The sequence below is a fragment of the Solenopsis invicta genome, chromosome 2 (assembly GCF_016802725.1).
Source record: "Solenopsis invicta isolate M01_SB chromosome 2, UNIL_Sinv_3.0, whole genome shotgun sequence".
Lineage (NCBI taxonomy): Eukaryota > Metazoa > Arthropoda > Insecta > Hymenoptera > Formicidae > Solenopsis > Solenopsis invicta.
The window spans coordinates 3507373-3521700 of NC_052665.1; the positions used below are offsets into that span (position 1 = coordinate 3507373).

Here is a 14328-nt window from a genome sequence, read left to right on the forward strand (position 1 = left end):
AACGCGCGAGGCGCTTTTCCCGGTGAACGACCAGACGCGATTCTTTGTGATGCCAGACGCGAACGTCTTACCACCTCGCGCGGTTTCCACACGAAGGAGGCGGCACGGCGCGACGCGGCGCGGCGGAGACGGTCGCCGGGCTCCTGTTGAATCGATAAGTATATGATTCATCGCGGTTTCGGCTTGAATTTCAAGCAACCGACGTGCCATGACCCGCGCTAAGGGAAGCCTGCGTGTACGATGTTCTCAAGTATTGTCGGAAAACCACCGAGCACAGGGAGGGGTCTTGTAAAGGCAACGAGAAATCATAAAAAAGGGTCTCTGTTCACAAAAAAAAGGAGAGGAACTAATTTGGTAGTATAATACATCGTGTGGTTTTCCTTTTCGTCATCTTTCAGGAGTCTCTCCGGAAGTTACGATCTCGGAAACGAAAACAGTACATCCTCCTATATACGCGATTCCGCATATTCGATGAACGCGATGACAGTACAGATGATTAGTGGTGGATATTGGTGATCTGAGGGATCACACTCTCGCAACAATATGCACGAGGGGAATTAACGCGTTAATCTTCGACCGAGGAGACCTCAAATACACAAGTTTCGGGGCATGGAATAGCGGAATAACACGAATTCTATTACGTCTCTCGCAATACCCTACTGAAATATTCGGGTCAGTGTTATTAGCTGCGATAAAATAGCACGTCCGCAAAATGCGCAGTTCTACATCAGTTTCCGGCTGCAAAATTAGAAAAATGTGCAACATTCATGGTCGGCGGAAAATATCGTGGAAAAAGAAACCAGAATTGCATATTCAAATCTGGATATAATAACTAATAAAATAGAAATAAGCGCGCTGAAGTGTATTTACATTTGAAACAAGCTGTGAATTAATTTTGGAAGTTTAACTCGAGTTTCTCTCTCTCTCTCTCTCTCTCTCTCTCTCTCTCTCTCTCTGCGCCTCTCCGCATGTCGAAATACGGTCGCGCGTGGTAACGCGGTGCGCATTTAAAACGCAGTGCTCTAGCGTTTTGAATATTAATGAGCCACTTTACACGTTTACGCGCGCAAGCGGCATTCGAGTTCGAGCTTTGTTGTTCTTGACACTTAGCCCGTCTCTCGAGCCCGCTTTACCAAAACCCTTTTTTGGGACACGCTCGAATATGAAGAGCGGGCGAGGCAGAGCTTCGTTGCTTCAACGCCCTTTGTCTTCTTACGGGGAAAGAGGAGCTCGCCCAAACTCTAACATTCCGCGCACCTTTAGGCGTACACCTCTTGGTGAACGGTAAAACGCGGGCGTGGGAAGAGAAGAGGGCCCGGCCGAAGCTGCTGACCCCACCACCGCTAATTGCAGGTGTTGGGGCTCCGGCCCCGAAATCCGGTGATTATGCCATTTAGGCAGATATCGGTGATTACGGTGATTTCGGGGGGGATACTCTCCGCGCTCTGCCCGGAGGGTGTCTTTTTCGTTTTCTTTATTTTCCTCCGGGGTGCTTAGGCACACGAGACGGCGACCCCCGTCGCCCGGAATCGAATTAAAGGGGAATATCTGCTAATCGGCGGTTCGCCGGTGAGAATTCATTCTAATTGGCGACCTGCCAGGTGATTTACCGCTGATGATGCGCTCGCGAGAGGTATCCTCACGCGAAGAACAGCTTTGACGGAGAGTTGAACGTGAGTACGCATCGAATTGGTGCCGCCTTGGTCGTGTCAAATCATTTTGAGGGACCGGAATTTGGTGCCATAATATTGAACTATAAATCTTTGTCAAGAGTAGTAAGTTGAACCTTTCTCCAACAACACGAAAAATATACGAAAAAAGCTTAGCAAAAATAAACAAAAATATCTAATGCTCGAGAGTATTCGTGATAAAAAAATATTCGTGATAAAAAAATTTTGCAAAAAAATTCAATATTTTATTTAATTTTAGTTTTAGTTCAATTTATTTCAAAAATTAAAATGTTTCGTTTTTAAAGTGTTTTTGTTTTTTTTTTACGTACCGCTGCAGTCGTAAATTTTTCAATACAGAAGTGATCGATTTATTAAGTGTGCACAAATATAAGTATTGTCCAGATAATGTAATCCTTTCAGCACATAAAAACGTTTCTCAATTTAAACGTCAATCACGCAACTCATAACTGTAACAGGCACAAATGGAATTAGACTCGAGGTAGGGTATAGACCCGAGCGGAAAAACGAGAGCAAATTCGCCTACTGTGTGAGCAAGGTGATTTCTAGGAAAGAAGGCTCCGACTATGGACTTAACATTATGCAGACGGCCATAAGCGTCAAACGGTGTCATAACCGAGCAGTCAATAAGACGAAGGATAGTAAGAATCATAAATCACTCGTTCGAGCTATCCCATGGATTTTAAGAGAGCCTTTGAAGCGATTCACGTTTGCTTTAGAAAAACATCAGGGTGCACAGAGATGCATCGGAGGAAAAGTCAACCTCGGCGTTCGACCGTGGAATTTGAAAAATCTTTACGACAAGCCGAACAAGAGAAAGGAGCGTGTCACTGGGTGCCCGGGTATTTGTGCCGGACACTTCCCGACTGCCGAGTTGCCGAGTGGACCGGGGGAGACTTTATACGTAGAAAAGCTTAGGTTTCGCCGTTGTTTTCTCTGTAGTCGATACCACGCGTCGGTAGAGTGCCTCGGAAAAATGTCGCCGCAAGGCGCCCTTTTCTTTCCACGAGTGTGCTTCGGTGGTATGGCAAAGGACAAGTGAAACCGTCAAGGTTTCGTCCTTCGTTCACCGCATAGGGCTCGGGTCTCTCCTATTGTTTCTCGTACGGAAATCGCTCATTTATCTTTATACGATTTCTAAAAAAAGTCAAATTTAAACCATAAAATCGTTAACGGATATAATTGAATCCAACGACTCATGACGTTACAATTCCAACCTCTTTCTTCTATGTTTTTTTACTTTTCCTCAAATAATTACTACTGTGTACTACTGCTGGATAGTTTTGTAACATCTCTTTTTTATCCCGTCGAAAAGTTACAATCGCTATACAGTGTTATTTCATGTTACGATCCTTTTAAATTAGATTTGTAATTAATTTGCCTATGCGGGAGTAAGTTTGAAGAACTCGCGAAAGACTAAGTTGGCAAACCGGCTCGTACCAATTCGCTCTCTGCAAGCCAATCCGCGACGACTAAATTTTGAGAATCGTTCGGTTTGTTACAGTCAAGTTAGTCTCGAGGCTACTCCAACAAGTCCCGACTTTTATTTCGAACTTTTATTTCACGAGAGGCCGCGTTTTCTCACGCGAGGCATCACCGACGTTATCAACGTGCCTTGCTTTCCCAAGATAAATCGAAGGGATACCTCCGGAATCCTTCGGCAAACAGACAAAGATACGAAAAGTTCGTAAAAAAAAAGAAAAAATTTCGGATAACGTAACCGTAGTTCTTTCAGCCGGATCTTTAAAAAGTCTGAAGACGATAAGATGAGCCAAGCACGGAAGAGAGTCTGAAAATTATCGACACCTCACCCTTCGGTCGACCCCCTCATTGGTTACCACTGATTACGATGTATACCCTCGTCAAAGATGTCACCCGCCGTCGTCCTTTGCTAAGCCTTCTTTCGGCGGGCGCAAACATCAGCGACATTATCGAGGGGGGACACTCCACCATCGGCGGGATGCCACAACAGGATATACTTGCTCTCACGAAGACGCGCTTCTCTCCCCAACAAATATTTATTCGTATTTGATGTATGTATTTTCGTTTCTTAATCGCGTGACACTATTAAAAGCGTTGGAGTTTCATATTTGTGTCTGTGAGGAGATAAATCGATGCTTTAGAGAGATACGAGAGAATGAGGACGGCTACGGAAATAGTCTCTTTCATTTCGTGACGCGACTACCTGACCAGAGGTGTGTGTGTGTGTGTGTGTGTGTGTGCGTGCGTGAGAAAGAGAGAGAGAACATTTTCTCGGGTCAATATTCTTTAATTAAGGTAATGGCGATTGCAGATCTTTTAAAAGATGGAAGGGAAAATATACGGAGCAATATCAAAACTGTCGTCTATGGATGCTTTGACCAACTTTGTGCAGCTGATAATTTTCTTAACGAGGATACAAAGACCTCGATAATTCGAGATCGATAAGAGCCATTCAGAATAAGAAAAGTTCCAACAATTAATTTTTTAATGATATTACAATTTTATTATCTAAACTTAAAACTTTCAAAATTATAAAAATTCTTTATTGTTATTGAAATTTTCGTTTCGTGCAGAACGAATCGATTTCAGATCGGTCAAGGTACTCGTAGACGGAGAAAAAGGGGAAAATCGTTTCCCACAGTATTTATATGACTGCTCACTCATTCCTTCTCACTACTAAATCAGACTTAACGATCCTCGCCTGCGAACTCACTTGGTATATTGTAGAAGTTACCGGATGGGGTGCGTACGAGACAGGATGGCTCGAGATCAGGATCGCGTTCGTGATCGCTCGCTGCGTGACTTCCTGGCAGTCTTCCGTTGAGCCGGCTCATTGCGGGGTTACGGGGTGGCACATCAGGTGGGCCCCGTGGTGCCGAACTGTCCAACAAACACCCTGCAACAATAAAGAAAAGACATACTTAGTTTCGAGAAATTGGATACCCTTTAACTTATTTCTTAATTGCGTAGTATTCTACAATAGAGTTATAAATTTCCTAAGGGAAAAAAATGTTAAAAAGAAATCCTTTAAAAAAAAACCCCTTTGCCCGTGAAATTTTCTCTTTTGAAAAGGCAGGCTGCTTCTGCATTGTACGTCGTCCTTGGACACTGACGTAATAAAAATAAAGTCAACCCTTGTAACTGTTACAAAAGAGAAGATTGCAGCAGTCGAAAAGAAGTTATTTGCAGTCTAAGCGTCTAGTGGAAATACGACCTCTTTTTCGAGGCAAAAATTGGCCGTCTTGGAATAAAGTTGGTTCTGATGGTTAGTAAGAAAAGCGACGGCGGCGGCGACACGATGGCGTGAGAGGATTCGCCTAGAATCTAGGGCGGCTGGCGGTCCCGCTTATAATGCTCGCACTAAGTAATCCAGGGCAGGTGGTGGCCTCCCGACCCTGGATTTCATCTGGCGAAGGGTTGAGCCGATCTCACGATTAGGCACGGTTCACACGTGACGCGCCATCATCGCGACCATTGGGGGTGGACGGATGCGACATGGAATATCGCTAACCCTATCCGCGAGCGATCTGGGATTTTTTAAAGCCTAGATTTTTTTTTAATTCAAAGCCGGCAAAAGTTCGCTTTCGGGCGTTGACGCAAACGCGAGGCAGCGGCACGGATTTGCGCGAGTGTCCCGGCTTAAGGTGATCGTTGGGAGCTATACTAAAAATGAAAAGCTGCCTGATGCGATTCGTTGATTCGCGCGAAGTGAAAGACCGTCGCATCATTTATTTCGACATGTTCTACGAAAGAACGTTAGCAGATTATTGTTAGACGCTTACTGCAATATTCAGCGAGCTTTATGCACACCGTGGTAAACGCAAGCAGTTGGAAAGTTAAATTTCGGTCAGATAGTTTCTGCAGTGCCGTATGTACTCGTGTTTGCGTTAGAGAAATTTGCTTGTTTACCTCGTTCCAATATATTTGTGCAATATTTCTCTAAAATATCACTCGATGTTATCCTTACTTCTCGTAATATAATTACAAGAACAAATTAAATCATCGTCTAATTTTCAATTTATGTAGATGACGTGTAATTATGCCAGTCGATCGCTGAATCATTTCAAGAAATTCGTATTCGCGCATTATATCGAAAAGTCCAAAGGAATCCGGTACGGGAATATCGGTAAGAAATTCGAGCCGCTTCTTCTGCATCGAGTGCCAGCCAATGAGGCGGATTCATTCGTACTCTTTTTCTGGCGGTCGTAACGAACGTCGTCTGATATCCTATTGGACGATAAAGGGCGCAACAGGAGGCGGCGCGAGCGGAGGAAGACAGGGAGAAGGCAGCGAAGGGAGCCGGGTGAGCGAAAGATGAAGGAAGAGGATGCGAGAGGAGAGTGAAGGAAAAAAAAGAAGGAAAAAGTTTTATCCCGTGCGACGACAAAAGACTTTCTCAATCTCGTCTAATCGCGTGCTCGTCTCCCCTTCATCCTTCCTTCCACCCGTTCACCGTAGCTTCCAACTTCGATTCGTGCTTCGCTTACGCGACCCTCTCCTCTTTTCTCCCTTTCCCTTCCACCATCGCCCGACTTGGTTCAACCAAGAGCACTCGACCCTTTTACGACCAAACTTTCCCAGTTTCGACATTTCGCTCTCGGTTCCCTTCTTCCCTCCCTCTGCCCTCCCTATGAGGAAAGCACCATTTGGCATTACTACCAATGTGCATCGGTCCATCGACGAAGGTAGAGACGCGTAAACTAGTATAACGTCTCAAGGGCACGGTGCGCCTCTTTCAGAAGTCAGAAGCCACCTCGGGTAAAATATCCCTTTTGGATTTCGCTCAGGTTTCGCTGATAGATGATATTAACGAATGACATGTACGAACATTAGCTGCGATTACATTGTATAATTGGCAAACAAATTAATATATCGGCGTAATTAATAATAATCATATATTAATAATATTAATAATCCCAAATGTTAAATTCTTTTATTGTACCCTCCTTCCCCCGGATCCGTATCCGGCGCGATCAAATATGAATCCTTATATTAACATTTCCCAACAGAGGCTATTAAATTTTAATTAATGCAACAGTAGTGCTCAAACCGTAGAATTAGCGTGTACGATATTAAATCTGTATATATATATATATATATATATATATATATATATATATATATGTATACGCATAAATCCACATGTAAAAAATGTTTTCAATCAAAATGATTATCTTGGTCTTGTTGCGGAACGTAAAAAGGGATGAGAGGAGGAGGGGGAGGGGGGGACGTCAAGAGCCACGGTAATTTTTGCTAATAGAAATTTCAGCGAAGCGGAGGCGGTACAATCGACTCAGCGACTTCTCAACCATTTCTATTATACCTGCAACTTGTTAACCTCAGAATCCGTTCGTTACGTACGAAATGTTCGCGCAACTCGAGAGCTCGAGCGCTCGACAGAAGCCGCGCCGGTCTATTCATCCTTGCCGGAGTCATCGAGGCAGAAGAGTCTGTGGCACGTCGTTATTCTTGCTAATAGATCGGCGGGAGTAGGTATTGTCCTGACACAGTTACTTGAAGGATCTCACTCCGTCGTCGTCATCGTCGTCGTCGTCGTCGTCGTCGCTCCTTTTCCCGCCGTTCCAACAGCTCGAGCGCACGAGAAGGAGCGAGGATTTCGTTGTCGTCGCTCGAGGAGAATAAATAAAAACAGATCGAGAAGGACCAGGAGAGAAAGTTCGAGCATCTCGACAAAAGGGCACGGGATCTTGCATGCCGCTATCCGGTATCCAGGATGAGCATCGCGCGACAAAGGATGCGCACGCGGGCAGGACGAAGCGAAGCAGCGAATCGTGAATCGAATTATGCTCGGCTGGTTTGCGCGCGACTGAATCCACATTCGTGAAGGGACCTATGGGCGGAGGGGCACGAAAGGAACACGTCGTCACAGAGGATCCCGGATTGAATGAGTCCTGACCTCGAGGATCCGATGCCGCACACCCGGCCAACGTAATGGATGCGCGCCCATTGAGAGTGCACGTCAAAACGCGTAACATAATATCGGGGCCCTTACGCGCAAGAGCCCATGCCTAATGGAATTTATTAGAGAAGGTACTTCCTTTTTTCGAGATTCTCAGGTACGGAATCCCCAACGGGTCGAACGATCGTCGCGTGGAATCAAGAGGTTCTTCAGATCGTCAGATTGTCTTCGGATCACTGGAGGTGTTCTTTCGACATGGAAAGCTAACTGGGACGACCGTATAAGGAAAGAGAAGTTAAATCTTGAGAGCAATTGATTGTCGTTCACGTTGCGTTATGTGCAATCTGAGAGGTCCCGTCAAATGCCTCCTTACAGCCTCTTCAATCGAAATCACCAAAAATCTTTAAGCAACAAATTTATCAAATTTCGTTAATAATAAAATTATTTCTCCGGGATTTTTTGCGTGCATTAATTTGATAATAGAAACTGTGTATACTTTTGAATATAATTTTGACGGCAAAACATCGTTACTTTAATTAAGCATTAGTCATATGCGAGGATTAATAACAATTTCATAATTATACAAATATAAGATTTAAAGAAAGAATATACTAAATTAAATGACTCGCGGGGCATTGTGGTTTTAAATTATGAAATTCTGTTTCTGATAAAATATACACAAGCCACGCTATTTTTGGTCAAAAAAAGTATGACTCGTGTAAAATCATTCTGGAATAAAATGCCGTATAAAGTAACATCGTAGCAATATCCACGGAGATTTAGGAGGGGAAAGGTGAACAAACGATTCGGGAGGCTGGTCACGTATCAAAGAGCAGAGTGGACGAATTTTTGGGGTGCAGAGCGAAGAAAATGAACAAGGGTTAGTCTCGTGTCTGGATTAGCTTTCGGAGTGGAACGAATTAATACTATATCGCGCGCTGGATAATGCTGCGCATATTTCCACGTGCCAGCGGCAGTCGCGTGAGAAGCTTCGCGTATGGTAGTATCGTTTTATAAATCCACCGCAAGGAACTAAATCAAAAAATTGCCTTCTCTCTCTCTCTCTCTCTCTCTCTCTCTCTCTTGAGATAAAAGCTTCACTGTATTTAAGTTTTACTTCTCTCAATTTTAGTTAAGTTTCTAATTCATTTCTTTATTTCTGTTAAATTTAACTTCTGCCAATTTTAGTTTAGTTTTGTAATTTTAGTTTAGTTTTGGGTTTTTTTTAAATTTCTTTTCTTCACTTTCTCTTATCGTCTCACAATTGTATCATTCATTAATAACTTATCTTGTATTTTTAAACTGTAGATATTTTTAGAGAGCAGTGCCTGAGAATGTAAATAAAAGCACAGTTAGTCAATTAGTCTCTCTTGCATAGTTTATATAGTAACGACTTTTCAATAATTATATTAAATGTATGCGTGGGCATGTGGCAAGGATTTTCAGAAAATGTATCTCGAAGTTATGGGAATAACAAATTTACCTCCTTCGAGATGAAAGTTTACAAAACAACACTTGTGCTTCCTTAAATAAATAAACAGCTTCGCCGCTTTTTAAGATCGTGGAAAGGTACATAGCACGAATAATTAACGGCGGCTATTTTCAAATATCGGTAAACCAGTCAAACACTACGGAGACGCAAATAGCTCTGGTAAGTTCAAAATGAACTGCTGTCCTACTCACCAATTTAACAAACCGAAATGACATTGTTTAAGCCAATAATAAGATAATCAAATTTCTGCGGTATCTAAAAATAATCGGCACGCCCTGTATTTATTCTCGAGCGGGCGGATTCCTGACAGATCGCTTGAATTATGTCGGATCATAACGTACGCTCAGAAGAAGAAAGATGGATAGAGACAGCGCGGAGGGAGGAGGAGGAGCAGGAAGAGAAGGAAAAGGAGAAAATCTTATAAAAATATTATCGAACGAATATACGCTATTTTAGTTCTTCTATCAGCCGCATCACACAGAACGTAGGATATATCGGAAGGATCCTCCAGGCTTCTCGGTTCCTGGCGAATCCTAAAGCGGTTGAGTTATCTCGAGTTTACGTACGTACACCCCGCTGCTGCCGCCGACGCCGACGCCGCCGACGCCGACGCCACCGCCGCCGCCTCTTCGTGCTATCCCCAGAACTTATGGAAGCCATGCCAGAATTTGTGGAACAACCACTTTACTCTGGGAATCACTACGTCGCTGTAGTATCGGGTAGCGTTCGCAATTTATCGCAATATCCGAAAGTTTTCGCAGAAATTTTCCGCTGCGCGTTGCATCTTCCGCTCGCGCCCGCGCCTGCGTCCGTATCAATTTACCATAATTTAATTACGATAAAACGCTTAAATACACGCGCAATTAGTCTCATTAAGGATGTTGGGCGAAATGAAATATCGCGTTTCTGCGTAACCGAAGATCTTCCGCGTGGATCCCTCAGTCCATTGCTTCTCAAGATCCCGAACTATCGCGATTGGTGATATCATCGATCATATCGTATTATATCATTATATCACGTCATTATGTGAACGTATAGCACATGTATTATTCGAAAACATATTTCATCTCTTTTTACCCGTTCCTTACAAATACAAATTTATAAGAGGGAAATTTAATTCCCAGAGTAAAATGTATCCATCTGTATTCCAATTACGAAAGGATACCTCGTACCATCGTTACTTCGATAATCGCGACCGGTTGCTGACGGTGCACCAATAATCGTTACTAATCCTCGCGTTTTCATTCCTCAGAAGCGAATCGAGTCCTCTTGTTTTATCAGTGGGTCGGACGTGGCGCGCGCGACGTCGTCGCATTACGTCTCGTTAGGAGATTTTCGCCGTCGAGTGACCCGAGAGAGCGAAGGGAAAGCCTTCTCGAGAACCCTCTCTCTCCCTCTCACTTCCTTCTGGCATCAGAGGAAAATCTTGAAAAATGAAGGGGCGGGCCGGCCCGTTTCTCTCCGGGAGGGGAACGGAGCGCTGGTAGGGCGAAACAGTTTTAATTGGAAGTCGGAGGAGACGCGGTGCAGAGGGAGAGACACGATGTAGACGGGAGGAGGGTCGGAAGGTGCGGAGGGGAACGGACGGAGGGCCGATAGCGGCGGTTCTTTACCCTCGCGCTCGTTCTACGCCCTATGTGAACCCCGTCCCTCACCCTCGTGTTACATACATTTTCGCGCGTACGTGGGTACATGCACGTCCGGACAGGGCCGGCTGGCGATTCGATGGAGCTTAGGGGAAGATATCAAATATATCACTTTTTAATATCTCTTTTTTTATCAAGCTACGGTATTACATGCTAAAAATCAAATGTAGAGATATACCTTTATCGTCATGTAGTTTTGTGCGTTGTACGCAGTCTTTTTATCATTTATTGTAATCATCTTCGATGTTGTAATCGATCTTTATTGTAATAAATATTTTAATCTTTACATCTCAAACATTTTAGCTGTTTATTGACCTTACCTTCTATCTTTCCGTTTTGCTTGTGCATATCGCGAGCTAGTAAATATTCTTGTTCATTTCTTAAGTTCAATTCCCTTGTTAATTTAATTTACCGTAATTGCGCGTATCCTTTTCTTATTACTGTAACTGATGTAAGACGGAAACTTTCGGAGGTCTATTATTGCGGTGGAACTAACTTTCGCACCGGCCCTGCTTTCGGACGAGCTTGCGCGCGCGCGCGCACGTCCATGTAAGTTTGAATGCACTAACATCTGTACCACGAAGTCGAGCATCGCATCTCTCTCGGTGGCCTTAAACCACGCGGAATGGCGTGGCGGCGGCGGCGGCGGCGGTGCCGCCGCTCGTTTTTCCTATGGACAAAGTGGAAACTCCACGAGGAGGAGCGATCCGCCGAGAGAAGAAGGGGAGGAGGAAAAAAGGAAAGGAAAAAAAAGACTTAATTCGTTTCCCATTAGAATTTACGTGGCTCGAAAATAAAAAGGGAGCGGGCTAGACCGAGCGAAGTCGGAGAGCAGCGAGAATTCGTGGAACGCTCTCTCCGCCGCCCAGCTCGACCATTGGATTTTTCACGGCACGCCGGTGTCCTGGAAAATCGAAATTAGCTTTTCCACGGCGGCCAAGTCCGCGGGAGTTAACAGGGACGGAAGTCGAAATAAATGGTAGCTGATAAAGAGAGAGAGAGAGAGATAGGGAGAAAATGCGCGATCGCGCGGCCTTCTCCCGCGATCTCTCTCTCTCTCTCTCTTTGAAATCTCGTCGGCGCGTTTCCGAAGAAATTCGCGATGAAAACTCGCCTACGGACCACGAGACGCGATTCTACAAAGAGCGTGAACTAATAACGTTCCTGCACTTGCGTCGCGTACGTGTTTACGGCGCACTAAATTAGGAAAACTGAAATCAGGAAAGCTCGTTAGTGGCGCAGCACGGCTGCAAAACTGTGCACCGATAGAATTATATCTATTTTAATCCTGTATGTGAATTCAAAGAGTTAATACGTTTTCTCATCGGAGCGTGATAACTACGTCCGGCATCCGCCAAGTCTGAAACGTATATAATTCACCCTAAATATACCGTCGTATTTAAGCTGAAGCTTTAGATGATACATGGTCCGGAAAATTTCTCTATGTCGGCCTAGAGAGCTATTACGCACGTACGTGCAAGGGCGGCTGCATTAAGCACAATATATATCTGAGAGGATCTCCTTCCGCGAAAGTACGCTGAAAACTTTTCACGTTCGGCGAAAATAAGGGGCTCCGGCCTCGGGTGAGAAAATGGGGCGGCTTAATTCGTTTCCCATTAGAATTTATGTGGCGTGCACGCGCCGCTGGTAGTGGAAAAGCCGCGAGTGTGTGGGCTAGTCTCTCTAGTCTAGTTTCTCTTTCTACTTTTCTTTCTTTTTTTCTCTCTCTCTCTCTCTCTTTCTCTGTCTTTACGACCAGGAAGTCCGGCATGTCTAGTATGTTCGAGTGGACCTCCGGGAAGCATCTCGATACGACACCCTCAGCGATCCTTTCCTTCGAAAGGAGAGACTAAGCCGAGCGTGGAAAGACGAGGCATTTTCCAGACGGGAAACGGCGCGGCGCAGCGGTTCGAAAATCAAAGCGTCTGATCGTGTGAATTCGAGCGGATGCTCGACCCTTAACTCTCTATCTTTCGCTTTCATGTGAAAGCTCGCAGGATATCCCTGACATCATGCATAAAAATTGTTATTAGTCAAATAGCGCAAATCTTATTTCTTTTCGCTTTTTCTTTCAAGTCGGAATGAATAATGCTCAAGTAATAATTTTTTTTCTTTGCATTAGAAATGCATTTTGCACGCAGCGTAGACTTTGCATACGATACAGTCTACAATTCTTCAGGTTTGACGAAAAAACTTTTGATCAAACCTGTTTCCAATTCTTTTAACGACGTTTTGGTTATGCAATACGAGTTAAAAGTTATTGAAATTTAAAAATTGAAGGCTTCCTAGGTTTATTTTTTTCTAATCAATGTCACAAAAATTTTGATTGCAAATGTTCGAGTTTTAAGCCTGAAACCAATTGTCAAAAAAATAAAAACAACCAAAAACTTGATTTATAATGATTTTTGCATTAAAAATGACGATATTTTAATTGCAGCTTTAAAAAATGAGTAAGTAGATATAAATAAATTTTTACACAAATATTTATTAAAAATTTATTAGTATATAATGTAAAAATTTTGATATAATTTCTGATGCTACTTACTCATCAAATTTGCAAATAAATACTACAAAATGCGATTTCATGCAAATCAGGAGTAAATAAAAAGTTAAATAATCTTTAAATCAATAAGAGAATTGTGCTTAAATTTTATATAGATACTCAAATGTAATAGAATAATTTATAAAATTTTTCTACTTTTAACGTTTTGAAATATGACACATACATCCTCAATTATATTGCAAAATATATAACTGTAGCAAAAAAATAAAAATACTATTATTCTGATCACACATTAAATCACGGATATTAACTTGGCTCTGTTTGAACTTATTTCAAGATACGTGCATACGCTCAATAATTTACGCTGCCAATCTTAATAACATCTCTTAATTATATACTAATATTATAAGTTAATAAAGAACGTATATAATAACCTATATTTATTTTTAACGATAATATCTTTTTCTCTTCGATTCGTTACGATTCACACGAAAGTTCTGTCTCGTGGAAAGAATATCGATTGAGAACATCGATCGGGCATAAAGTGCTCGCGAGCAAAGTGCAGGATGTCAGGAATTGCAGCCGATATAATTGGTACCCTGTTTTCGGCGGACTGCATCAGCGAACCGAAACACGCGGAAAACGCGCTGTGTGTGTTCACGCGAGCGGTTCCCGCGTGCAGATCGTGCAACGAACGACCGGTTTTATGCGTCCCCTAACACGCCAATTAAGGAGGCGCACGTGAGTTGGAACTCGGAATTTTTCGCACACATGACTGTTTCCAGTCCAAAGCATTTCTCGTTATAAATACTACGATCAAAATTACAAACGCATCGAACAGCCAACTAAAACAATTTCAAACACACCCTGCTTCTCTCATGTCAGTAATGTCCACGGTTAGAAATCGGCCGCTATTAGTAATTTATACCTAAAGCAATCGAAGTCTCGTTCATACGCACGTCTACGTTTATCGTTGCAGTTAATCACGCTCGAGAATGATAAGTGTTTTCGGCCGAATCGCAACGGTTTGCAATCCCGAAGTCCCGAAGCATCGCGGACGGCAACGGGGTTGCTTGTAAAATTGCTGCAATTTGGCA

At 43.3% G+C, this 14328-nt stretch overlaps 1 protein-coding gene across 12 annotated transcripts in view; it reads right to left on the reverse strand.

Annotated features, from left to right (window-relative positions):
* Positions 1-14328, reverse strand: part of LOC105198996 (teneurin-m) — a 535513-nt gene that overhangs the window by 24743 nt on the left and 496442 nt on the right. For all 12 annotated transcript variants that reach the window (XM_039445977.1, XM_039445978.1, XM_039445980.1 and 9 more), the window contains one exon: positions 4384-4566. In XM_039445977.1, coding sequence (XP_039301911.1) covers positions 4384-4566 — 183 coding nt within the window. The remainder of the gene's footprint in view (positions 1-4383; positions 4567-14328) is intronic.